We start from the raw sequence: 25,071 nt of genomic DNA, 5'->3' as shown, positions 1-25,071 counted from the left end.
AAATGTATGATGAAACTCCATAAATTGAAAACTATGCGAAGGATTATAGAAAACTGTGCTTACGCACGGGTACTAAAACACGTACTGCCCGTTTTTCCTCTTCTCTATTCCTTTTAGATTTTTTCTATGGTTACTAGATGTGCGTGCGATTTATCGTTCTAGCTATAGTTTCGGGTAAATCCACCAGGTGTGCTGATGCCAACGGCTAGGACGAAATCAAAATAAAACGATATTGTTGTGGAGTCCGCGAAATCAATTACAACGGAAGATGGATCTTCTTTTTTACAAGCATTTTATTCTTCTACTCGCCCGAACAGAGAGCTGCAAAATTTGTTCAGCTTCCACTGACACCACATTCCACATGACAAATCAATTCATTTCCATGTATTTAAAAAGAATTTTTAATTAAGAACTTGCTATTACACAAATAATTTTACAAGAAAATTTAATCAGCCACCGCTTAAGTATGTTAAAAATTTCGCCCATCGAAGAAACGATACGAGTGGAGCGATACAGTGAAACGTGACCACGGTTTATTTAATTTAATTTATTCGACCTGTTTGCTTAAAGCTATACAGGGGAGACTTTCAAAGGAGAAAGAAGAAGAGAGGAAATAGAAGGGGGAAAGGAAAGCAAAACGGACAATAAAGCCGAGCGAGAGCCCTTTGTGAGGTAGTTTACAACAACACTTGGTCGGCGTAGAGGGTTAGGAAGAGTGCACGTCTGAAGGAAGCAAGAGGAAAGCGAAAGTCAAAGTTACTGTAGGAGTTATAGGAACGGAGACAACGGTGAAAGGGGTCCGAAGAGCCAAAGCGGGAGCGCGAAGGCATATGCAGGTATAGAGGAACGCGGTCGAGGAGGACAGATTCGTCGATAGCACCCAGCAGCAGCCCGTCGATGAACATATTTTGGTCCACGCACCGTCTATCCACTAAGGACAGGAGGCCCAATTGACGACAGCGGTTCCGGTAAGGTGAAAGATCAGAGCGGGAGTGCAAGCGGGATTACAGCCGGTCGAAATAGGATTGATAACGAGCAGCGTAAATTCTATAGGCTGTCATAGTGTACTTGAACAGCCGTTTATTGAATGGCGAGCGAAAACTGTTGTAAGCACGCAGCGTCCTGTTTCTATCACCGCGCATGCTTAGTAACTCGCGGTCGGGAACAGGAATTGAGGGAGGAAACGATGATGCTGTTGAACTGAGACACGGCCAAGTTGACAGATTTACAAGAAGAAAAAAATAAACCGGCCGACTTGGGAAAGGATCACACCCAATCTGTTGTGGTCCGCCTTGCGGTAGTTGAAAGGATTAGAGGGATTCTTAGGTCGAGAAACACTGTGAGGTAACTTTAGCGTTAACGCTAACGGCGGGTGATAAGGATCGATGTTCACGGTTCCACGGACAAGTACTGCGACCAAGCCGAGTTCTTCTTCTTCTTCTTCTTCTTTGGCACTACAACCGCTGTGCGGTCTTGGCCTGCACCAGAGACAATGTTAATGTCAATTATCCCTGGTGCTATCCGTAACAGTTCGTTTTTACGGGCGGGGTTGTTGGTCCCGCGCCAACCCCCCTTCTGTCAGCGCCGGTATCGGGAATCGAAACCATGGCCGGTTGAGCGACAACCGATCCCGGGACCAAGCCGAGTTAGCCAGTACTAAATTCAACACCCTGCCCATGTGATTAGCCACGCCGTTATGCTGCTGTAGTTGCAATTGCAGTGATTGTAGTGCTAGGCGCGGCTGGTTCGTCATAGGGTGGTGCCACCGCCAGTGGCGAAGTGTGTTCAGTGGTGAAAGTGGCCGTTATACCGTGAAACCGCCGATTACACGACACTCTCAACCGCTGCAGAACACCGGCTATTTGTAGCGAACAAACCCGACAGACGGCCATTGCTGCACTCATTGGACGCGAAGCACAGAGAAGCCGGAAACTTCGACACGAATTTCGCGAATACTGCAGGTGATCGCACGCATATGCAAGCAGATTAATGAACTCAGTTTCTTTCCAGGATACCGACGCGGGTGCCACCAACGATAACGTGCAACGCACTCGAAAACCACCACCAAGTTGGTGAAAACAACGGAGCAGAGCAGAAACACGGTTGATCAATGAGAGTGATCTAGCGAGAATGAGAGTGATATTACCGATCATTTATTTATAGGCACATGCTAATGAAATATTCAATATTAGTTTGTTTCGAGATCACAAAACATTAAACGTTCACCGTAGTAGAAATGCAAATGTTGTAGGATTAGTGGTTTCGGGGCAATTGTCATAATTGGTGGCTTCGGAGTTTGAGCTTCATTCCCTTTCTTCTTCCTGCAAACGGTAAATATCCGCCTTGTTCATGAAGTAGTAGGTTGGCTGACGGCCCTTCAAATCTTTCAGGACGCGTTTGGCTCCATTTTTGATCAAAATACGGCTTATAGCTTCCACGTTGCGGACGCCCATCGCGTAGTGCAAAGGAGTTCGCTGCAACTGGTATTTAAATGAGAAGAACAGCATAAGCACAGAACGGGATGAGGAAGCAAGTGTTTGACGCACATTATCACCAATCTTGAGAACTGCGCTGAAGTTGGATGCCAAATAGTCGACAATATCCTCGTTTTCCATCAATATTGCTATATGGAGTGAGCATCGACCTTCGGAAAGAGAACGAATTTATACGAACTACTTCCATAGCACTGGTAGACCTTATGGCGTACCGTAGTAGTTCTTCGCTCGCACAAGCTTAGGCCCATCGGGTGATTTGGTAAGTTTTACCACCGCCTCGAACCTCTTCTCCCGGATGGCGCTGAGGAGGTTTTCACGATTTTCCTAAAATTTCGAGGAGCGTGCAATTGGATATAACCTGAATCTCGGAGAACTTGCCCTTGTTACTTACCTCGAACGTTCGGGCTGTTTCCAGGAAGCGCACCACATCCTGGTGTCCACGGGTGCTGGCCACCTCCTGTATGGTTGTTCCATCCGGTGCAACGACGTCCACAATATGATCATATCCCTCCAGCAGCATTCCATTCAGTGCCTCCAAATCACCTTGTTAAATGGAACAAAAACAGGCGGATAAACAGATCGCCGTGTCGAAGAACCGATAAACGGTGGCTACCTTTGGCGGCCACTCCTATAATGTATCGATCGATTTCGCGGGCATTCTCCGGTTGGGTGGCTTGCAGGGCCACATCCCTCGCAGTTCGGTACAGCTCGTCCCGGTATGTAATGTTGACACCAGACTCCTCGATCAGCTGAATCAAAGCATTGCGACCGTGCGATCGAGCACACGCGAAATGGAGTATACTCTGACCATGTTCATCCTGCCATTGAGAGAATTCATTGCAGAAAACTGGAGGCACCACTAAAAACGGACACAGCCACACGTACCCGATCGTCTGCCGGTGGCTGGTTTACGTCCGATTCCTCAGGAGACGGCGCATTTTCGTCCCGCACCGTTGGCTCCATGGCAACCGGTGGCGGCGGAGATGGTTCCCTCGGCGGTGGACCCGCCTCCGGCCCTGCGCCGACTTGCTGGGCCGAACTGTCCAGGTCCTGTTCGGCCGGTTCCTGTTTCACTTGCCCCTCGATGCAGTTGTTGTTCGAATCGTTACCCAGCGACTTCTTGTGGTCCTGCGGTTTGGTTTTATGGTTGACGAAGTTGTACAAATAGTTGGCCAGATACGTGATGGGATCCGGTGGCCGTTTGTTGGCCACTTCCGTCAGCCCCTTGATGAGAGGATCGCCTAAAGCTGCCCCAAACACCAAACAAGAGGGCCGATCAGTTCGAGAATGTGCGCGCCGCACTTTCCCGAGCCAGTTACTTACAGGTGGCCAAATAGCGACCTTCCTCGGTGCGAAACAATGGTATTTCCACCTGTTGCTCACCCAACTCTGGAACGAATGTAAGCATCGGTTACGGGGCGTCCCACGAGGCATTCCATCGCATACATACATACTCATTGTTAATTGTACAAATTCAAGGAAAAACAACGAAAAATCGGAATACAGCGACTCCAGGTAATAACGGAAGGTAGGGTGCAAGGATATTCAAGGAACAAGAAGCAACACAGGAAAGTAAGAGAATGTATGATGCAGTCAGGCATTGCGCCTCGCTGCCGATTGGTGCCGAGAGATTCCGAGCCATGTCCTGTAGCTTCCGGGTGTTATCTCCAACTCCAACGTGGAGGGGAAATGAGACTACGGAAATGGGATAGCTACACTGCCCGGGGCAGGAGCAGCAAACCAAACCGATAACGGCACTAGTAACGAAGGTGTAACGAAAAACGAAAATGCTTCAGCTACCGTTTGCCAAACAACGGGAACGGCCAGGGACACAGAGCACGAGAGAATGAGCTGGAAGCGAGGGAAGTGGGAAGAAGTGGGGAAAGACAAAAATGATATGTTGGGCATGATTTGAGGCTACGCAAATCATCGTTGTACCGAACCGTCTCGTGAGTCCAATAGCAGGTACAGCCCGTCGGCGGATTACAGCGAGGTTCGGGCAGAAAGTTTTGACGTACAACGAGCAGCAAAACACATGATCACACACCGAGCGGGAGCGATTAAGAAGAACACGATTCGGAACGGAAAACAGGCAAAACAGAGATCGGATCTTGAAATCTGAATGGTGATTGCTACTAACCCGCATCCGCCACTTCTCTCAGTCCAACTTCTTCCAGTCTCCAGTCGCTTCGTGGAAACTCATTTCTCTCCACACTCTGGCCTCTCTGGCCCGACGAATACTGGGCGGGAAGGTGGGGATGGGGGCGACATGGGAGACCCAGTCGAACTGCCTGGTGTCCCGTGCGTAGTACTCCATCAAACTCATTGCTTCTATCTTACTCGGGACACGATCTCTCGCTGCCACAGACGCTTACAAAGTCGCACTAGTTGCGTGTCACGGAAAATACGGATACTCGACCGGTGAAGGAATTGGCTAACACTACTGGCTAAGTGGTCCCCTTGCTTGGAACTGGTCACTGCTGAGCCGGAGCCGAACCGTCCGCGGCTAGGCTGAGCTTTTTCTTACGAAAGATGCGCAACAGGGTGGCGGCGATGTGCAGAGAGTTCGACATCGACAGCTCCTTCTCGAGCGCCACGATGTTGGTGACGGCGCCGGCAAAGTCCTGGAAGAGCTGCCACTCGGTCTGCGCCAGGCAGCGCATGTTGCACGCCCGCACCGAGCCATCGTCCGTGAGCAGGTGCAGACCGCGGACCACGCACAGGTGCCGCAAATTTTCGCGCTCCTTGCGCAGGTGCGTCAGCGCTAGGTTCAGCGTGAGCTTGAGGCCCGTCCCGAGGAAGGACGGCCGCGATACGAGGTAGCCGAGGAAGTAGCTGTGCTTGAACGGGATCCGCTCGTCGAGGAACTTCATGGCGCGGCCGACCTTCGAGTAGGCGGTACCGATGGCCGCCGGGTTTTTGCTCTCGGTGCAGCACATGAGCCGCAAGTGATCCTGCACGTTGACCCACACCACCAGATCGCCCGCCTGACTGACGTACACACCGCGCCCGTACGGCCAGTACCGGCCATTGATGGCGATCGATTCGGCGGTTTGATGTGGATCGGTATGGTCGAGCAGCGGCACCAGAAGCCCGCTGGCCGCCAGTACCGTGCGCACCTCCGACGGGTTCTCGAGCACCTCGTTCATGCTGTAGTACGTGCCGAGTTCTGACTCGCCCGTTACCTGGACAAATTCCGTCGACAGCACCTTGGCCGTAACGAGTCGCTCGACCTGCTCCAGCTGGGCAATGCCGAGATTGAGCGGAAACTCGTGCGCGTCCAAGTTCCGGCCACACTCGACGACGCAGCCCGTGATGTACTTGCCCGAGGTGTCCAGGTTGAGCCGCACGCTGTCCGGATTCTCCCGCAGGATGTTCCCATTCTTCGTGGACGATTCCCCTCCGGCCGGCTGCTCCGGGTGCTGCGGCGCCGACAGCTGCTGGTCGTTAACGGCGTACCGCGGGAAGTACTGCATCGGCGGGTGCGGCATGAACGGCTGCGTTACCTCCATGCAGTGCACGTCCTTGATGAGCGGCACCAGAAACTCCTGGAACACCACGAAAGCGTCGTAGTCGGGCATCACGATCCCCACGTTCAGATCCTCGTCCAGGCGCTTCTCCTTCGTTGCCTTCTTCATCGCCGGCCAGATCACGTCGAACAGGTTGTGGTCGAGGCGCGTCTGCCGCTTCTTGATCCGATCGAACACGCTGCGCTTGAGGAAGCGCGCCAGGTACGAGGTGATGAGGACCCGCAGCGAGGAAGCACTGCCCGGCACACTGTTGCTCGGCAGCCCGACCGACCGGACCAACAGATCGTCGGTCGGCTCGTGGATGATCTTGTAGCAGCGCTCGAGCGTGGTCAGCGTATCGGCGTCGTCCAGCGGACGCCGTGCGCTGTGCAGATCGTCCGGCACTGTTCCACCGAGGATGACGCCCAGGATGGATGGCAAAGCGAATGGCGAATAAAGGGGTTGAGGGATCGGAATCGAGCTTGCCAGAAAGGAGTCGCTAGAGCTAAGGTGGAAGGCTTTCGGATCTACCTCGGGATCCGTAGCACAACTTAAAGTTCCACAACGTCAACGGAACGAGAGACAGACCCACCCCACTGGCTATATGAAGAACCTGGCGCAAATAGGCGTGCCGTCTACGAGCTACTTATTGACACCGAGCACACAACGTAAGACACGGTGTAGGAACATTAGGCAAGGAAGTTCCAGAGCTACATTAGGTTGATGTAATGAAAACGTAAAACTGATGGAATTTCAAAAAGCAAAAGGAATTCCAAACCGAAGCTGAAGGTTAGAGTTTGACTGACGATTTGGGCTCTAGTAACTCTGTTCACGTTTCAGGACTTCTGGTCATCTTGCTCCCAGCTGCCACGAGTCTTGCACAGTGGCAGGCATCGCCGTCGCCTCTAATGCTCGTGCGAATCGCAACACTGCAGCCCCGTACATACCTTGATCGTTCAGCATCTCCTCGGCCAGCTCTTCCTTGGCACCATAGTCGCGCAACAGCTGCCGGTGGGAAAGGATGCCCTGGGACTGCACGTGACCCAGATAGTACTCGGCCGAATGGTTGAGCTGGTTGGAACGGAATGAACGGAGTGCGCTGTCAGTTCGGTTAATTTAGGGAGCCGACTGCAACCAATCGATCAGGATGCGATCCTTCCGGTGGAAAGATACACACACCGCGTGACGGTGGCCCATGCATAATTTAGCGATTCTATTTCAAAGCACTCGACCAATCGATCGCAGGGCTCGAGCGTGGTTCGCGAAATGGAGACGCCTGGTGGCCGATGGCGTACCACCTATCAATGATTCAGACCGGGACCGGGCAGCCACTTACATTATCTTCCACCTTTGCGTTGGCCCCCAGATGGGTCAGCAGGTTGTAGAAGTGACCGTTGTCCTTCAGCGTGGCGGCATAGTGCAGCGGCGTTCGGCCATCGTCGTCGGTTGCGCTGAGCGTTTCCGGAAACCGTCCCGCCAAGTAACGCACGATCCCTGCCGAGCACAGATAAGCGAAACTATAAATATTTTACCCTTTGTTTTTCAAACGTGTCGTTAGACGGATCTTTGACAGAGCATTCCGCGGACCGTTAATATCAGGAGCAGGAGTTGCGATATGCTGTTGCGCCATCCGTGTCGTGCAAGCGATAGGTCACCAATGAACGTGCCAGGTTGACGCACAGTCGAGTAGAGACTTCGTTCGACGAAGAAAAAAAAACCCCAAGGCCTAGCCATCTCGTTAAGTATGCATCGCGTGAAGACTTTAGGGCAAGACAGCGCCCCAACCATCACAAAATCGATACCGGACACTCATTAGTCACCAGCCGCTATTGAAGGACAGCGGGAACACTACTTTTGGGTGGGTTCAAGTGGGTCATTAGGAACATCCTAGGGAAGATCCCCACTCCAGCCATCCGTTGAATGGTTTGGAAATTCATGGGTTCGGAGCGCCATCCAATTGCGGTTACCTGCGTGCCCGAAAACCGTTGCCACGTGCAGGGGCGTTGCACCGTGCGGCGATATCTCGTCCTTTGCCGTGGCGAATTTACGCCGATCCAGGGCCGACTGTAGATCACGCAGACTGCCCTCGCGTGCCGCTAGATGGACGCGCCTTATTTTGCCCTGCGGAGAAATTTGGGAGAAACAGCGGCCCACATGTAATCAGGTTAATCGGTTGTCAATCTCCCGAATCTCCCGAATGATTTATGAGCCTCGGTCTACTGTGGCGCCTCAGGGCCATTCTTGGCATGCGTGCTCCGGCCCTGTCTTGCCGCCTGTCTCGCAGCCCGTCTTACCATGTAGGCCGGTACATTTTGTAGAAACGCCAGAATCTCCGGTTGGTCTGCCGATCGGCCAATCAGAGACTTTCCCTTGCCATTCAGTACGATCGCGGCCAGCTTCTCCAAGTCGGCCGAGTCGATTGCATCCTGGACCGACTGTTCTTCCTGTCGAGTTGAAATGGAAATGGAAACAAACCACAATAGTGAACGATCGAAAGGGTGAGTGAGTTCGATAACTTTGCCGGTGAACCTTGGCAGTAACCTTCAGTAACAGAAGCTGGATGCGGGATGTGTAAAGACCACAACGTAAAAACGGTATCTGAGAAGCGTGCCCACGAGCTAGCAGAAACACTGCGACAGCAAGCAACAAAAAGCGCAATACTCTACGCAAGCATCGTGCACATGCGCGCGAGAACACGTGTCAGAGCAAGGAGCACATCACACGGCTACGGTGGCGGGAACTTGGAACTCCGCCCTAACGAACACACGGTAAGTAGATATTACAGCTAGAAAGTGAGTTTACATTCAACCGTTCCTCGAGCTCTTCGCGCACCAGCCGATGGTTGGTAGACTGCAGCTGCCCGTTGTCCGGTTCGCCCTGCACCGTGCCCTCGATCTCCAGCACCTGACTTGGCACGTCCTCGGGCATCGGCTTGGTGTCCGGTTCCGACTCCTGCGATTCCTGTTCCATCACTTGCCCGCCATCGGAGCTTTGAGCCGGTTCGACCATTCCGCCGTTCTGCGTGCCAACAACACCAGTACGCACGGAGAAAATGAAAGTAAAATCACATCACACGTTAGTACTAGCGCCTGAGACCTTTTGGCGGGCGGGATGGCCATCTGGAAACGAGCAGCAGACTCAGCTCAGGATGGTGGTGGTGACCGAAAGGAAAAAACGGAAATCCTATTTGACCCTCTGGAGATGCAAACAGAGGAAGATGCATTAACAAGATTTCAACCACGGAACCACGGGTGGAAAATCGGGGGGAAAAATGGGGGAAACACAACAGAATGAACAAGACATTACGTGAAATGCTTCGTACTATATTTGGTAGCGTTTCAACACTGACAAATACACGGCACACACAGACACAGACACATGAATACAAAGACACAGATTTATGGCGTAAAGGAGCGTCTCTCTCTATTGCTGTGCTCTAAGAACCATTGAGGGTATCACATCACATTCTTCCAGTCTGATTAGTGTGATTTTTGGTTCCTTTTTTTTTTGGTTGCTCTACTATTAGTTTGCTGTGTTTGTTAATTTGTTTCTTTCCTTCTTTTCATTCACGAAATGTTTTGTTGCAGTTGTTGCATTGTGACGACAATTGTTACATATTAAACGGTCGGTACAGGCAGGACATTCACACGGCAGGACACACAGGGCACAAATGGATGGGCAACTACTGCATAAAGCGCACTCTATGTTGCGTGCCTACGGGACCTACAGAAAGCATTGGCCGGTCGGGGTGGGCGGGGAGTGTTGAGCAGATTCGACATCCCGGCACAACGACGACGGGACGAAGGAACGTACGTAAAACAACGAAGCAAAGCCAGTAACAATGTTGGAGATCGCGTGCAGGTGTGGTCGAATGTGGCGGACGGATGATTGTTTGCATGCTTTGTGGACTCTACTAGGCTCCTCCGCTACTCAGCTCCAACAAAATGGCCGCTTCCGCGGGTCGCTACGCCATCATCACTCGAACGCTACGCGGTTAAAATCTTGCGGGCATCTCTATCTCTCTCTCTCTCTTTCGACTTCCATCGGTCTACTCTCTCTCTTTCTCTCTCTCTCTCTCTCTGGGAGAGATTTTTCCAAAAATACAAAATTCAAATGGTGCGGCTGCTGGCGGGACAAATGACGGGGCGTTCTATACCTCGGCTCCCGTGCGGTAGCTAACGATCTGCACATCGGTACTGCTGGAATCATCGTTTCCTTCCGAGTCCTCAGCCTGATCCGATGGGTCAATGGATCCGGTTCCGGTGTGGCTCGATTTGTGCGACACAATCGACGATCGTCGGGTGGCGACCGACTTGCCGGACGAACCACGAACCACGGTCCGCGAGGAAACTGCCCGGGAATCAGCACCGGTCGATGTGCGTGAACCGTCGGAGAGCGCCGATTCCTTCACCGAACCGGGTCGGGTGCGGTGACCCGAAGAACGGGAGTCGTCCTCCCGGGTGTCCCCTTGATCAGCGGTGGCCGACGATTGTCTACTGGTTCGCCCGTCCTCTTCCTGATCGCCTTTCGACGTCGATCTGATACTTTTCCCGGAGGTGACCCTCGATTGCGAACCCGACGCAGACTCTTTGGTCGCTCCACTGATGGCAGGTGGCTCGCCATCTCCTTCGCCATCCTTCCCCAAACTGTCCTGTTCGATTTCTTCGTCTTTCGGAGCGGTGGGTGCTTCGTGCTCCAAGCTGTCCCGTGATACTTCGGCTTCTTCAGCACCCTCGGGAGACCCATTCCTATCCGGCTCCGGCTTTGCCGGTTCCTTCAGCAGCTCATCTTCTGGTTCGTCACCGGAGCCACCGGAACTGTGCGGTGAAACTGCACCGGCGGATGGTTCACGGCTGTTGCCATTCGGTTCGATGCCGGCCGATTGACGACCACTCGCTGGTCGCTCTGAATCAACATCCGTTGCAACAGCAACCGGCAATTCTAGATCCTCATTCCTATCCACTGACCCCAAGGTATCGGAGGAAATGGTTTCCCCGGCGGTGTCATCCTGACCACCGTCACCGTTAACGCTAGTGCTTGGTACGATCCCGGCCGACCGGCCGACATCTTCCTGATTGCTTTGCACTACTGGCTCCACTACTGTCCCGTCCTGTGGAGTAGACAAATTGACACACGTTTGTTCCTAGGCATTCCGACACATGTACATTATTTACAGGTACGCCCGGGGTTGTCACATATACATACACATCAAAATAGAGGAAAGAAAGAGATAAAGAGATATCATTAAAGGATTCCGTTAAAAGTAGGGCGTGGAAAGAGTGGCAGAGTGGAAACGAAGGTGCAGAAGTGTGCCCAAAAAATAGAAGAGCCGATCACCGGGCAACGACACGGGGAACTAAACTAGTGTTGCACTCGATAGGGGTAGCGATCGGAACCAGCTCTCGAAGGGTTTTTGTTGGTCGCTGCACGCCCGCACGTCTATTAAAGCTCTACTTGAAGTGTGAGGCTCTAAACAAAACCAAAATGGCCACGTGTCTACTCTACCCTTTCGGTAAGACATCTAGCGGAGTTCTATAAACTCCTCAGTTGGCTAAATATTCACATCTGTACAAGTGGTTCCTCTCCTTCGGGGATCCTCCGGGACCTCCATATAAAACGTTTCACTTCGAGAATAATTAGCTTTCGGACCATTTAGGGGGAATGGTGCCAAAAGACGTGCCATTTTTGAAAATGGTGCCAAAAGACGTGGGTGCTACTAAATTTCGATAAAGTTACTAATTTCAAACCGGTTTGGTGCGCATTTAATTGGTGAATTTGGAAGTTCAAACAAATACGTGTGCCCATTGTTGGTCCTAATTTTTTGCAAAGCGAACTAAAGTTTTGAGAAAAACGTGCTCGGCATTTGCCTAACGAAACACGATGAGCGATCGAATTGGACTTCCCTCGGGGAGCAAAAGTAAAGAAAGCCAAACAAGATATGATTCGCCACAGTAGCAGGAGTAGAAAAATAGTAGAAAAGTGGCGGGAAAATGGAAACCAATCGGTGGGAAACGGGGCCCTCTTTACCTCGTCGGCTGCCTCTTGTTCGTCTGGTTCGGCTGCGGTCTCCGTCTGCTGATTATCGTTTGCTGCTGTCTGGTCCATGCCATTATCGCTGAGTGTATCGTTTTGACCATCGCCGTTCCGCGGTTTTTCTCTGAAGTTTGAAAATGTGAAAATGGATCCGTTTTGGTGAATCTCCATTCAACAAACCAGGCACGCAGGCCTGAAGGGAACGAATCCCTTACTTGTCCCCGCCGGCTGGGAGTTCCGGTTGGGCGTCGAGATCGGTGAGTACGCCGTTGGTAAGGTTCTGTACGGATTTCGATTTGACGACGTTCGCCGACAAGCAATCTCCGGCCAGCCCCGTATCTGTTGGACCGGCGTCCAGCAGATTATTCTGCGAAAGAAATGGTTTCATTCGCGTCTGTGAGCCCTGCATGCGGATGGCGTGCCAAACAAGGAACCAAAACAGTGAGAAAGAGAAAGAGAGAAAGAAAGAGAGAGAGAGAGGCAATCCACATGCAGAAATACAAACAACGCGAGCGAGTAACGGGTAAGCGATTGGGATGTCTGGTCAACTGCCGCAACACACCGTGAGCTACCTCATCATCGTCCAGCGTGAACATGGCCCAGTCGAAGCAGGAAGGAAATCCTTGCTGTGAAATTCGGGGCGCTTCCGGGATGACCGACAGCAGCGACCGGTCGATGTCGCCGGCCTTGTTCTTGTAGTACTCGGCCGGTTTGTGGCGCTGGGGCGATTCAAGACAACGTAGGATGTAGGATTCGTTAAATGGACAGCGTTTCCCGAAAGGGACTCCCCGACAAAGAGGATTCTCTACTCACGTCATCCAGTGCGGTCTCGTCGGCGCCCGCCTGCACCAGCAGATTGAAGCTGCGCGCGTTATTCTTCGCACTGGCGGCCCAGTGCAGCGGTGTCCGCCCAGCGTGGTCCTCGTCGGACGAAAGGCTCGGCCACACGGACAGTATGTACTCGACGATCTGCGTGTGGGCCAGTCCGGCTGCCTTGTGGAGCGGTGTCAACCCGTGTGCGTCCTTGCTCGTCAGTATGACACGTGGGGCCGGCGGTGCCGTCTTCTCCTTCAGCGTGTCCAGATCGTTCTCGATGACGGCCTGATGAATGTCCTTAATGACACCCTACGGATGGGGATGATCGCAGGTCAATGGGCTGCTCAGTGAAACTCGCACGTAACAACACCGTACCATGACGTGCGGGACACACTCTAGGAATCGCTTCATCTTCGGATGGTGGGATGTCTCCGTTCGCAGACGCATTCCCTGGCCGGCCCACAGCACCTTCGCCAGCTTGTACATCTGCTTGTGGTGCAGCCATATCCGAATGTTCGACGGTTTGATCACTATCGATCCGGGCAGGACACCGGGGAAAGGTCAATAAAAAAATTGGGTTAAAGTCGGACCTCGACCGACCCAATGGGGCGGTGGCGTGTGCCCCCTCCGGTGTGTGTCATTACCGTCTCGGCTCCTGTAATCGTTATCCTTCGCCGCTAGCTGATTGGTCATTTGGAGCACTGGCGCGACGATCGATAGTGGTGGTCGATGGTCGATAATGATAGACAGTCGCGATGGGCGGAATCCGAAACGAGACAAGACCACAAGAGGGAATCATCAAACGAAGCAATACGGTATCGATTGGCGATGGACCCACATTCTATGGGACTTTGCTGGGACATTCGTGCCTATCCGTCGGCCATTTGCCTAGGTGGGCTAGTATTTAATGTATTTGGTTTCTTTCTATCCCGGGACCGGCCCGTGCCGTACTTATAGCATTTTACAATCACTCTCACGAAATGTTGAAACAATGATCAACTTAAGGACCAGAGTCTTACTCGGAAGGAAATTTAAACTGAAGCGAAAGTTACAATTCCTTTGTTGCTACCAGGGTGTCCCTTCACTTTACCTTTAACTAGTTCTAGCCAGCGCCTCAATAATTCACCACACCATGGACACCTTCGAAGTTACTTTCGCACGATCGCTTCTTGAAAGAGGCAGCAGGAAGAACTTTCGATTCGCTGTTTAATCACCCCACACTCGGCGGGAGTCATACTTGACTCATAAGCGCCCCAAGTGAGGCCTCACCACAAATGGGTCATGTGAACTTCGACCATATGACACTGGCGACTGGGGCCCCTTGTCAAACGCGGGGGAAAAGAAACGGGCTTTCGAAGGCCACGTACAAAGTTCACAAGCCCGATGAGCGCAGGTGGTCCCACGAGATGCTTGTAGTGGGCTGACTGAAAGTAAAACTTCTTGTAAAGTTACCGTATCGAAGGCGGACAATCAATAGGGCAGGGTGTTGTTGGATGCTCTTAGGGCTGCTACCATCAGCCTGTTGAAGGTGAACCACACAGACACGCACACAGACACGCGCACGGAATCGCAGAGACAGCGAAGTGCTCGTGAAGATCCCGACGTCAAGAACCGACTGCAGACAGAACCCGACTGGCGCGCACTTTTACACCTTCGATCGTGCCAACTCTGGCGGCCGGCCGGCACCAACTCTAGCGGTATATGTTTCAGTGAGCGGGAGGAGGACGCAAGAAAAGCGTTCGAGCCCATAATCGTTCGACACGTGAGAGGCGTTAGGCGCGGTTTCGCTTTCCCGGTGTGGCCCGGGAGGTGCAGGCCACCCTCTGCCCGACCCGCCGGCGTTCGATGGATTGGAAAATTGATTTACTCGAAAGATACAATTTATTCGTGTGAGTTTCTGATCTGCCTTTTTCCTTTTACCTACTCTACGCCCCATATGTATCATCGAGTACCGAGTAGGACCCTGAACACTTTCACCAGCAGACGGGGCACGGGCACGACGAAACGGGTAACGCTCACGGAAGGCGGGTCCTTGTTGTTCGTGTCGATTACTGTTCAATTGCTCGATTCGGTGGCCAAAGTGTTCGCCTTTTTTCCCCCTCCTTTATTACTGTCTGCGATCCCCGCGGTACCGCTGATGATGAGCGAAAGAAAGAAGGGTTTTCGCCGTGTTGCCGTGGCGTGACTCCGCGAAGGTTGCGTGGTTGTTAAGTTAAAGCGACATGGGGGTATGCTTCAAGGAGAAACTTTCCGTGCCCTAAAGATGGTCAGTGGTTTAAGTTCAAAACTCTTGCCGTAACACCACAACACCACAGACGAAGTAGTAAAATAAATTCAAGACACATACCATACTGGTATAGACCGTTTCATTACGTCTAAGCACGATTTTGACAGATCACTACCTTTTCCACATGCCGTTTAAAGTGTCAATTTCGACCGCTTATTTTAGTATACACTTTAAATTAAAAAAGGGTGTATCATACGCACAAATTTCCTTAACTTTTGTGAAAATACGAAGCAGCAGAGGAGCGCAAAAAGCGTTTGCACAAATGGTGCATTTTTCCTAACATTTCACTGAGCCATTTGGCAAAACAGGGAAAAATAAGCATTGGAGTGGTTCGAAACCCAATAGAGAAATTCAAAGAAGAAAGCAGTTTTCAGGATAAAATCAAATCTGACCGAAAAGTGGCTCCGTCCGAGATGTGGCTAAAAATATGAGATCAACTGTGAGTACCGTCCATAGTTCCAAAATAAAATTAGGTCTGAAGACATAAAAGAAGCCTTTAAAACCAAAACGGAGTGCAAAACAAGCTGCATCCGTTAAAGGACCCGTGGATGGACGATGAAAATGAAACGATGGATTGCAAATTTGACTACAACACTCTTTCGGGTCCTCAGTATTACACTGTTCTGGATCGCCAGAATGCTGACGATGCGGATACATCCATTTTTACTGAAAAATTCGGAAGAAAAGCAATGGTTTGGCAAGCCATTTGCGAGTGTGGCATGCATTCCGAGCCGTTCGTGACAACGAAGACGATGAATTCCGAATTTTACATCCGCGAATGTCTGAATCGATGCCTACTGCCTATGATCCGAAAACATAAAGGCACGATACTACTTTGACAGGATTTGGCATCCGTGCATTACTCCAAGAATACGGTAGCCTGGTTCCAATCCAACGGGGTCCAGTTCGTTCCGAAGGAGATGAATCCGTCAACTTGTCCACAGGCAAGACCGATCGATACTTTTTGGGCACTTACCAAGGCATCTTTGAGAAAACATGTAAAGCCAACCAACACCATTGAAATATTCGCCAAAGATTGGAAGAAAGTGCCCAAACTGATCGGGAATCCGTTTGTACAGAAGCTAATGCGTAGCGTTCGGTCAAAAGTTCGATAATTAGCATACGGTTAACGGGAAAGTAATTTTGTAGAATCGTAATGTTAAGTAAGATAACGTAAAAAGCTGAAAAAAATTGAGTTTGGTTCAAATTTGAATTTTTGGCATTTAAAACCGTGCTTAAAGGCTCGTCCAAACGTGGCGATTTGCAATGCAATATCGCTTGAAGTGACAGCTCCGGAGACGTTTTAAATGTCACTGCCGCGGGTGGAAATCTGAAGACTCGGCATGCAATTTGTGAACAAATTTCAAAACAGGGTCAGTTTGTCGGTTGACTTGTTGATGTTTTGTTTTGCCCTCTTATTTATATTTTGGACGCTTCGTCAACGTTCGCGAAAGTGTTTAACTGAATTTATAAAAATTTACGAAAGTCTGCTATGTCTTTGGCAACTAAAAAATAAAAAATATAGTGATCGCAATAAAAAGGCGGAGGCATACGATGCCATTTAAAAGCCATTTCCTCGACACTGTAACCTCTTCGCACGTTCTTTTTTCGCTTTTTAACCGAAAAGCACAATGGTAAGGCAAACCAATACAATGTTGCTTCCATGGCTGGCTGTCAAAGGTAGAAAATCCAAATCCGGATCTACAGTTGTCAGTATTATGGAAACAGCCAAGGAATTAACACTTTGTTGGTTTGCCTTAGCGTTGTGCTTTTTGGATAAAAAGCGAAGTAAAGAACGTGCGAAGAGGTTACAGTGTCGAGGAAATTGCTTTTAAATGGCATCGTATGCCTGCGCCTTTTTATTCCGATCACTATATTTTTTATTTTTTAGTTGCCAAAGACATGGCAGACTTTCGTAAATTTTTATAAATTCAGTTACACACTTTCGCGAACGTTGACGAAGCGTCCAAAATATAAATAAGAGGCCAAAACAAAACATCAACAAGTCAACCGACAAACTGACCCTGTTTTGAAATTTGTTCACAAATTGCATGTCGAGTCTTCAGATTTCCACCCGCGGCAGTGACATTTATGACGTCTCCGGAGATGTCACTTCAAGCGATATTGCATTGCCAGATCGCAGCGTGTAAACCGCCCTTTAGACATAATGAAATGGTCTATATTACCTAATCGCTCTTTTGTCAGCAGAAATTGATGCACAACGAACTGTGTGTTTCGAAGTAAAACGTACAGCACTTTGCCTCGTGATTAAACAAATCGAATAAGATAATTGTAAACCAATTTAAAGCACCAACGACACGATATTTGCACGCTGCGGTCGTGTTTACTTGCGAAAGTGTCCACCCAACTTCCAACGCCCGACCAACCCGACCCAACACAATGGCTGATCATAGCTTACTGCAGCAATGAGGTCACCCTTGGCGCGGCCTATTGCGATGCCCGACAGCCTGCTACGCAACATATTCCCTATTATGCTGCCGACGAAGAAAATTGTCTTGTTTAAGTGCCCTAACCGATCCGAGACGAGACAGGCAAAATGGTTATCGATTGAGAAGTGCAAACAAAATGGCGTGAGTGCTGCATGACAAAGTCTGGGCTGGTGTTTGCACAAACTGCCCTGCGACCGCCATTGCAACGCCAAGAAGCACTGAACAAAGGATGAGTTTTAACTTTCTTAACCCGTCGCCCTAACGGTAGCAATAATTCTATGCCAGGTCAGGAGGTGAGTCCAATGCTTGACATATGAGCCATTTATGAGCTGTGAGCCCGGTTACGAATTAATCCTCCCCAAGATGGCACTCTAGATTGGTTACCTGAGGTGCAATTTATTGTTGATTGCCCGAAGCTTGTCGGAATGAAGGAACTATCTTCAGCAGTGTAGCATAATTGACGTGGCCACCGAGCTCCGTTCGTTGAACTCCATAACTCGAGTAAGTGAAGCGATCTGACAACAGTTACAGTACATTACTTCCCCATACAGTTCGGGACGACGGGAGCACCAACCGTATGTGTCAGCGGCAAGATGAGTGAAGTTGATTGACAACAAATGGCTACTTAGTCCATCGAAAAGGTTAAACACCGTGCTGGCTTCGGCTAACCGAAAAGCCACCGAGTGCGAGTAAGCTGTCCTCAAACTGTCTCTCAGCTGATGGATCGGTCAGGTAAGACAAGGACTCGAAATAAACCCTCAATTAGGTGTTATTAGAAAACCCTGTAACGATGACATTTAACGGCTTAATCGGTAGCCTTGTTGCTTTGTTTTGCCTTTTACCTGGCCAAGATGAACCCGTTCCAAAGTATCCGTCCGTACGTTTCCAGAATTGGCCACCGGCCCATCGATAACCCCAGCGATCAGCGACAGTTTAGCTGGCGTGTTCCTGACGGTGGGGTCAATCTGCTGGGTGACCAACTGACGTGACAATGGTTGATTATGGACTGTGTCCTTCTGACTCACATCTCGGGTCTTCGACCAAATGGACCACGCGTAGAAACCTCCTGATTATATAGCCATCAACATTGTGGGCACGCTACCTCGGCATGCTTTGGCTCCGTCTCTTTCGTTGCGCTTCCCCCGGCACGCTGTCATCGATCATTAGCGTCATCGGACCCGATGGGTCCTAGTTTCCGGTCAGCGCCCAGCCCGCCATGGGAGTGACACACTTTGGCCAGCGTGGTGACACATTTTTTGGATCTGTTTTTATTGCCACGTAACAATTACGAATGAATAGTTTATTCGGTGCAGCGTATGTCCGTATTGGTTCTCTGGTGTTATTTCGATAGCGGTGGTGGATTAATTATTAATTGCAAGAAACCTATGACGTCGGGAGCCTGTAAACAGCCGGTCGATACGGTCAACTGCACCACCGTTTGCCACTGTGTCCAAGTTTATGGGGCAACTTGTGTTTATTTTGCTGTAACCTATTTAGCACCGTCGGTGGGTTTTCGGAGCAGTGTGTCTGTCTCTCCGTCTGTATGTCGGATGATCGTTGGGACGTGAGTTAGTTTTGGGGCCAGCATGGCGACCAGTTTTGCAATCACATTCCCGAATTCCTCCTTTTCTTTAGCCCTCTGCCGTGATAGGTGATTCAAATCTAATCCGGCAATTACAACCGCCGGGTGGTCTTGTTCTGCAACATAGACAATTTTAATTTCTGTTGCTTACTGTAACGTTGTGTTTTTACGGGTTGTTAGCCCCGCGATCTCGGGAATCAATCCCAGGCCAGCTATGTGAAAACGACGAGCGTTACCGACTACTCTATCAACCGGGCCATTCAAAGGGCCATTCGCAAATTTGTTGTTCGTGTCTGGTTACTTGCTCACCGATCACCAAGCCACCAAGAGTATGTCCTTGGTAATATCGCGCACACACAACGGAGTTTGCGTTCCCACGAACCATTTTCTTTTAAGAAACTCATCATTCTCTTGCCACCTACTTACGGCCTTGGCGTACAACAGATAGTAATTAGATACGGCGGGCGGGAAAACAAATTCATCGGCTGGAAATTCCCATACCCTTCGCGGAGAAGGGACTCACGAACGAGACACGAACCCCGAGCTCCCGGGCACACGTGTCGACAATCATAAATCACTGGGCGCCTCCATCGTCACATATCGACAGAACGGCGCAAAAAGTGGCGCCGATGGCCGGGCGCCCAACTTCGGGCAAACAACTTACCCTTGGGTGGCGATGAATGGAAGTACAGCCCGGCGTGGGCCCGCCGTGGGTAGTGTGGCCGTTCCCGTGCAACCGGTGGTGGCGGTAGTGGGGCCATCCTTTCCCGGTATTTATTCTCCGTTTTCGTTTTGCTTCGGTTGCTTCGTTGCGAAGGACTGCACTCGAGAAGGAAGCTCCACCGTGACGACGGCACCGATGACGATGATGGTTCTAGCGAACCATTTTGTTGCTGTACCGCCCGCGCACTATCTAGTTCCGATTGTATCACACAAAACCACGCAGCAGTGTTATGGAAAGTCTTTATTGCGACTCGCGTGGCCACCCGTCAGCTTGGGTGCAATTTAACTTTCTAATTACGGCCACCCCACTTCCGGTTACACTGCAACGAAAGCAAATGGCATATTGATCCGATTAGTGCACTCATTTATTTATTGCCATCGGCAGTTATCGAATGGATTCGTGGTCGTTTCCCCGACCCTTGCGGAGACCTGGAAGTCGGTTTGCACTGCGATTCTGGTGGCAATCGGGGAGTGGATCTGTTGAACTTCCTGGTTCCCCGTACACGCTTAAATCACTATTTGATCTACACCGCCGGACCGGAGCCGAGTGAATGTCGGCACGTGCTGAGAGCTTCCTGTTTACTGTCAGAACATTAACTAGCGCGTCGATCAGTCTGCCTACACCGACGACAGTTTTTCCGTTAAATTATTGACCATCGATCGATGAACGTCGTATGGCTAGGAAAACCCCCGAATCCAAATGGACGAAGCGAAGTTCAACAGACTACCGGAAATAGTCAAATATAATTCCACCCGGCGGCAGACAGCTGTGTGGCCGACCAATAATTGTCATTCTTCCTTTTTTTGGATCGATATCCCTCGGAAAGTGGACACTTGGTCCGGTGCACGAACCGACGGTCATAATGGGCCATCGAGACAGTCGACAGCACATCGAATGCCTCGCGATAGTCCACCTTCACACGCTGTTTGGATTTCAAATAATAAATTTTACATTCTAATGCTATCGCCGGAGAAATGGACGAGTGGAAAGTGGCCAAACGCAAAACGGAAGAAATTTTTCAACACACTTTAGAGTCATCCTTAGACAGCCGAACTGGGTGGGCTATAATGGAAGCGCATTGAAAGAACCTGTTCCCTTGTATCCGAGCGATAAAGTCGAGCCGGTTCGTGTTCGATCGCAGTTTCAGCAGCTGAGGACTTTGGCCCACAAATGGCCCTAGGCAGGAATGTGACAACTTATAAAACCATTCAGGCCCAACGCTAGTTGGGTTGATGTGATTGACATTGAAAAATGTGGCTAGTAATTTAACTAGAAACGATGCAATTTGATATTATGTTAGTTTTACAAAGAATGCTTATTAATATTCAGTCCAGAAGAAGGCAAGCTACTTCAACCCATTCACAACAAGAATGGTCTTCACTCCTCACTTAGTTCTCGCCACTTTAATCGACTTTTGCCCGCACCACAAATCCACATCTCATATCGATTCATCAAAATGCAATTGTCAACGTAATTTCCAATTCACCGTGTGCCAAATCGTCAGCCATCTTTTGCTGCGGTTTAATGGACTCGCTGGCGCAATACCTCAACCGTTTTGGTCTTATACCGTCAGCACCGACCAAATTCAACCCAGAAACCTTGACACTCAAACACAGCACGAATTCCCATCAAAATCCATCAAACACACGCCTCTTGCATAGTGAATTACAGTGCCGCGCTTTCTTGTCGATACGCGTTCCGGAAGAAGGTGTAGGTAATAGGAAAATAATGCTCACCTTGGAACTACCGGGCCCGGTGCACCCAGCGGACGCGTAATGGCGTGGAAAAGAAGCACGCCCTTAAACGAAAACGATTTCCGGTCCCGAATTCGTACGGCATGCAATATCACACATCAAACACGCAGTAACACCGTATCCTTTTCCTCCCTTCGAGGGGTAGGGCCCATCAAATGATCGCCACCGACGCCACGGCACGGCCGTTGGCCAACTTTGTTCCGCCGTCTACACCAACGAACCTCTTGCGATGCCTCTTCCGTCTCCGTCCATGGTGGGGGGAATCGAAAATTTTGGATTGTTTGTAGCACGCGCCGAACGGTAATGTGGAGCCGGAGCTGGTGCCGGAACACTTCGGTACTGTTTTCACTTTCTGCCTCGCAGCAACTTTCACCTTCACAAGTCACGCCCCTGACGTTGGCGGGAAAATTTGAAAACACAACCGGAACTGCAAAGGGTCGAACCGTGTGGTGTGAAAAGTTTCGCGCAAAGTGTTACCCATAAAAGGAGCAAAGGCACGAAGAAAGGCGTAGAGCAAATTGATCCGGATCTCAATCAGGATATCGAGCAGGATCTAATGGGTTCGTCCTTCTGCGCTGTTGAAAGTTGAAGTGCACTTGCTCAGGTATAAATAGCTACTGACTGCAGGATGCAGTTGCTCCCGACGGTGAGCCCGGGCCCGACATGAGCCGCGAGCCCAAATGGTCAGTCAATCAGCTGTAGCGGTCGGCACGGATATCGGTGGCGGGGAAAGAACATTTACGAGCTTTCCGACCCGCACCGCACGAACGCTTTGAGTGCGAAGTTACACGAAATTTTATTTCGATCAGAATGACTCACGCACAAATTCGGTTTCACTTTAAGCGGTGGAGCAATCACACTAAAATCTATCAAATCTATAGTCTTTGTGGTCGCCTTTTTCGGTGTCCTTTAAAGTAAAAATTTGATCGTTCATTTTTCGATAGAAATCGATAAAACTACTTTTATCCACTGTTTATCGAAGCTGTCCAAACATAGCATGTACGATTTTGGATGGCGAAAGGAAGTTAGGTACTGAACATTTGAATAAGACAATGCGTGAAAGCATGCGTATATTCTCTTGAAAGAGCTCTTTTGAGACGTTGAATGTTATTTCGATATGCTAAGAGCAAAACCTATAGACAATTAAGGAACATTTTGATTCAATCTAATAGACCCATTGTTGGCCATAGGTGAATTTGAATAACGCAAAAACAATTTTAGTTTAAGTTGGAAGCTTGAAGTTCTTAGATCTTCGCACCAATTTCCTTCGTTTTACTCAGTAAAAAAGCAATTAGAGTAGATTTAGTTATTTATGGATTAAAATAACAATTTTTTACTTGTTTTTATATTCAAAATGCCTAACTAAGGCTACGGAATGCACGGTGAAGATCTCGATATTCATTATGCTTCCCAGTTTGTAAGAACTCTGAACTGTTGTAAAATAACGAATGAAGTACGTAAATTGGTCAATAATTTGAGTTTTACTGGGGAAACAACCCAGAACTAATCGTCAAAAGCGGGGCATCAACTGGTGAAATAATCAAAGCTTATGAAACTGAAGGACATCGTATTAAAGCTAGCAGTTGGCAGAAAACCACCGCCGAAATGCATTGTTAGACACAGCAACATAATTAGCAACAGCTAATTCGTAAATGTTTCAAAATTAGCTGTCAAACAAATGTCTCTTAGCTGTCAACGGTTTTCTTACAGCGGAACACATTTCCTGAATGCCGCTGTGAATAAAACCCGCACGGCTTCATAAGGAATTGACACACTCTGATCAGGCCTATTTTGTCGCCGACCCTCCTCGTGGTAAGTTTCTCGGTCTCGTCCTGCTTTCGATGGCACTGGAGAACGCGCTGAAACGCTACATTGGCCAGAAAAGTAAGAAAAGCTGAAACACCCAAAGCCCGTAAACGATGGCCACAGACTCCAAATCGCCTACCGTCGATAAAAGCGACGTCACAGCGCGTTTACCAAAGCCATCCAATTTGGGAGACGTCGTGACTGACCGCACCAAAGTTTTGACCGACGTCGAACGGGGTCAGCTAGAGGAGCAGAACAAGCGCATGGTGACGCCATTTCAGGCGCAAAAGCTCGAACACGAGGCCCGCAAACACTGGGATTTGTTTTACAAGCGCAACGATACGCGATTTTTCAAAGACCGTCACTGGACCACGCGTGAGTTTAGCGAGCTGCTGTCGGAGAACCCCGCCGTTCCTGGCACATTAGCCGATGGCACGCGAAGAAATGATGCCGAAAACCAGCAGAAAACACTCTTGGAAGTGGGCTGCGGTGTGGGTAACCTTATCTTTCCGCTGATCGAGGATGGCCACCGAGATTACTTCATCTATGCGTGTGATCTGTCACCACGTGCAGTGGAACTGGTACGGAAACATAACCTCTATGACGAGCGTTACATGAGGGCGTTTCCCTGCGACATCACGACACCGGAAGTGTTCGGCACGGTCACTGAACATTCACTCGACATAGTAACGCTCATCTTTGTCCTTTCGGCGATCCATCCGGAAAAGTTACCCGCAGTGGTGGCCAACATATTTCGGTTGATCAAACCGGGCGGTATGGTACTTTTCCGTGATTACGGGCGGTACGATATGGCACAGTTACGGTTCAAAGCGGGCCACAAAATCGGGGAGAATTTCTACGTGCGCCAGGACGGGACTCGAAGCTACTATTTTGCTGAGGATGAAGTGGCCACACTGTTTCGACAAGCCGGCTTTGCGGTGCTGCTAAACAGCTACATCCATCGACGTACGATTAACGCAAAGGAAAACATCGATGTGCCGCGGATTTTCGTCCAGGGAAAGTTCCAAAAACCACCGCAACCCGAATGAGAAAACCGACGAGAGCCCTGGTTTGGTAGAGTGCTGCTGAGTCCTGCCACCTTCTAAGTCGAACTCTCCGTGCATTGGTTCCGGATGTTGGAAGGTATGTTATTTTTATATTTTGTTTCATCTGTGCTCGTTGCTTAATAGTTTTGTATTCCACTCATTTGATGATTGTTCTTACCATTTTTATAATGAGACAAATTTTCTGATTATAATATAAGAACGGCCAACTGAAACACACAAATCAGAACAATCTTCTTTCTTTGCAATCTCCTATTACCATTAATGTTTTTATCATTTTCATTACAGCTCTTACCACACTACTGATGCGCCTTTACCGGCGACATATTCTTTGCTGTTAAAATTCTAATCTTTACATTACGGTAAGTCTAAATATAGCTTTAAGCCAACATAAATTTTTTCCTACTTAATTATGATGATAAAATGGATCTGAGACAGAATGAAAGATATCAACATTTCAATATACCAAAAGGATTCTGAAAACTTTGCTAAACAAACGTCGATCATATTTGATACTCCGTTACTCTAAAGTCAAACACTTTCTTTTCATT

The 25,071-nt window shown here is 49.6% G+C and overlaps 2 protein-coding genes across 3 annotated transcripts; one reads left to right on the top strand and one right to left on the bottom strand.

The window, feature by feature from the left end:
- Positions 1 to 2,201: 2,201 nt before the first annotated feature.
- On the bottom strand, positions 2,202 to 19,933 carry LOC131207864 (uncharacterized). Its single transcript, XM_058200497.1, has 21 exons — positions 19,837 to 19,933; positions 13,497 to 13,554; positions 13,229 to 13,388; positions 12,851 to 13,162; positions 12,598 to 12,756; positions 12,253 to 12,440; positions 12,032 to 12,161; positions 10,161 to 11,114; positions 8,807 to 9,022; positions 8,299 to 8,448; positions 7,972 to 8,125; positions 7,341 to 7,498; positions 6,952 to 7,075; positions 5,023 to 6,408; positions 3,819 to 3,884; positions 3,381 to 3,742; positions 3,109 to 3,313; positions 2,887 to 3,038; positions 2,708 to 2,819; positions 2,547 to 2,644; positions 2,202 to 2,480 (listed from the first exon to the last, which is right to left on the bottom strand). The coding sequence occupies exons 1-21, from the start codon at positions 19,931 to 19,933 to the stop codon at positions 2,304 to 2,306; spliced, it is 5,418 nt and encodes a 1,805-aa protein (XP_058056480.1). The 3' UTR covers positions 2,202 to 2,303.
- Positions 19,934 to 23,456: 3,523 nt separating this feature from the next.
- On the top strand, positions 23,457 to 24,882 carry LOC131210010 (tRNA N(3)-methylcytidine methyltransferase METTL6). 2 transcript variants are annotated; one of them, XM_058203191.1, is made up of 3 exons: positions 23,457 to 24,037; positions 24,185 to 24,599; positions 24,809 to 24,882. In XM_058203191.1, the coding sequence occupies exons 1-2, from the start codon at positions 23,570 to 23,572 to the stop codon at positions 24,503 to 24,505; spliced, it is 789 nt and encodes a 262-aa protein (XP_058059174.1). In that variant the 5' UTR covers positions 23,457 to 23,569; the 3' UTR covers positions 24,506 to 24,599; positions 24,809 to 24,882. The 2 variants fall into 2 exon arrangements, with proteins under 2 accessions (XP_058059174.1, XP_058059173.1); XM_058203190.1 differs by having other exon boundaries at positions 23,457 to 24,599.
- The last annotated feature ends 189 nt before the right edge of the window (positions 24,883 to 25,071 follow it).

The sequence above is a fragment of the Anopheles bellator genome, chromosome 2 (genome assembly GCF_943735745.2).
Source record: "Anopheles bellator chromosome 2, idAnoBellAS_SP24_06.2, whole genome shotgun sequence".
NCBI lineage: Eukaryota > Metazoa > Arthropoda > Insecta > Diptera > Culicidae > Anopheles > Anopheles bellator.
Note: the sequence above shows the minus strand (reverse complement) of the source record. Positions and strands in the feature narration are given on the sequence as shown.

Coding starts and splice junctions, on each gene's coding strand:
- LOC131207864 (XM_058200497.1), bottom strand. CDS start 19,933: ATGGCCCCACTACCGCCACCACCGGTTGCACGGGAACGGCCACACTAC. Junction 8,126..8,298: donor AAAATGTACCGGCCTACATG/GTAAGACGGGCT, acceptor ATTTCTCCGCAG/GGCAAAATAAGGCGCGTCCA. Junction 2,481..2,546: donor TTCTCAAGATTGGTGATAAT/GTGCGTCAAACA, acceptor TTTAAATACCAG/TTGCAGCGAACTCCTTTGCA.
- LOC131210010 (XM_058203190.1), top strand. CDS start 23,570: ATGGCCACAGACTCCAAATCGCCTACCGTCGATAAAAGCGACGTCACA.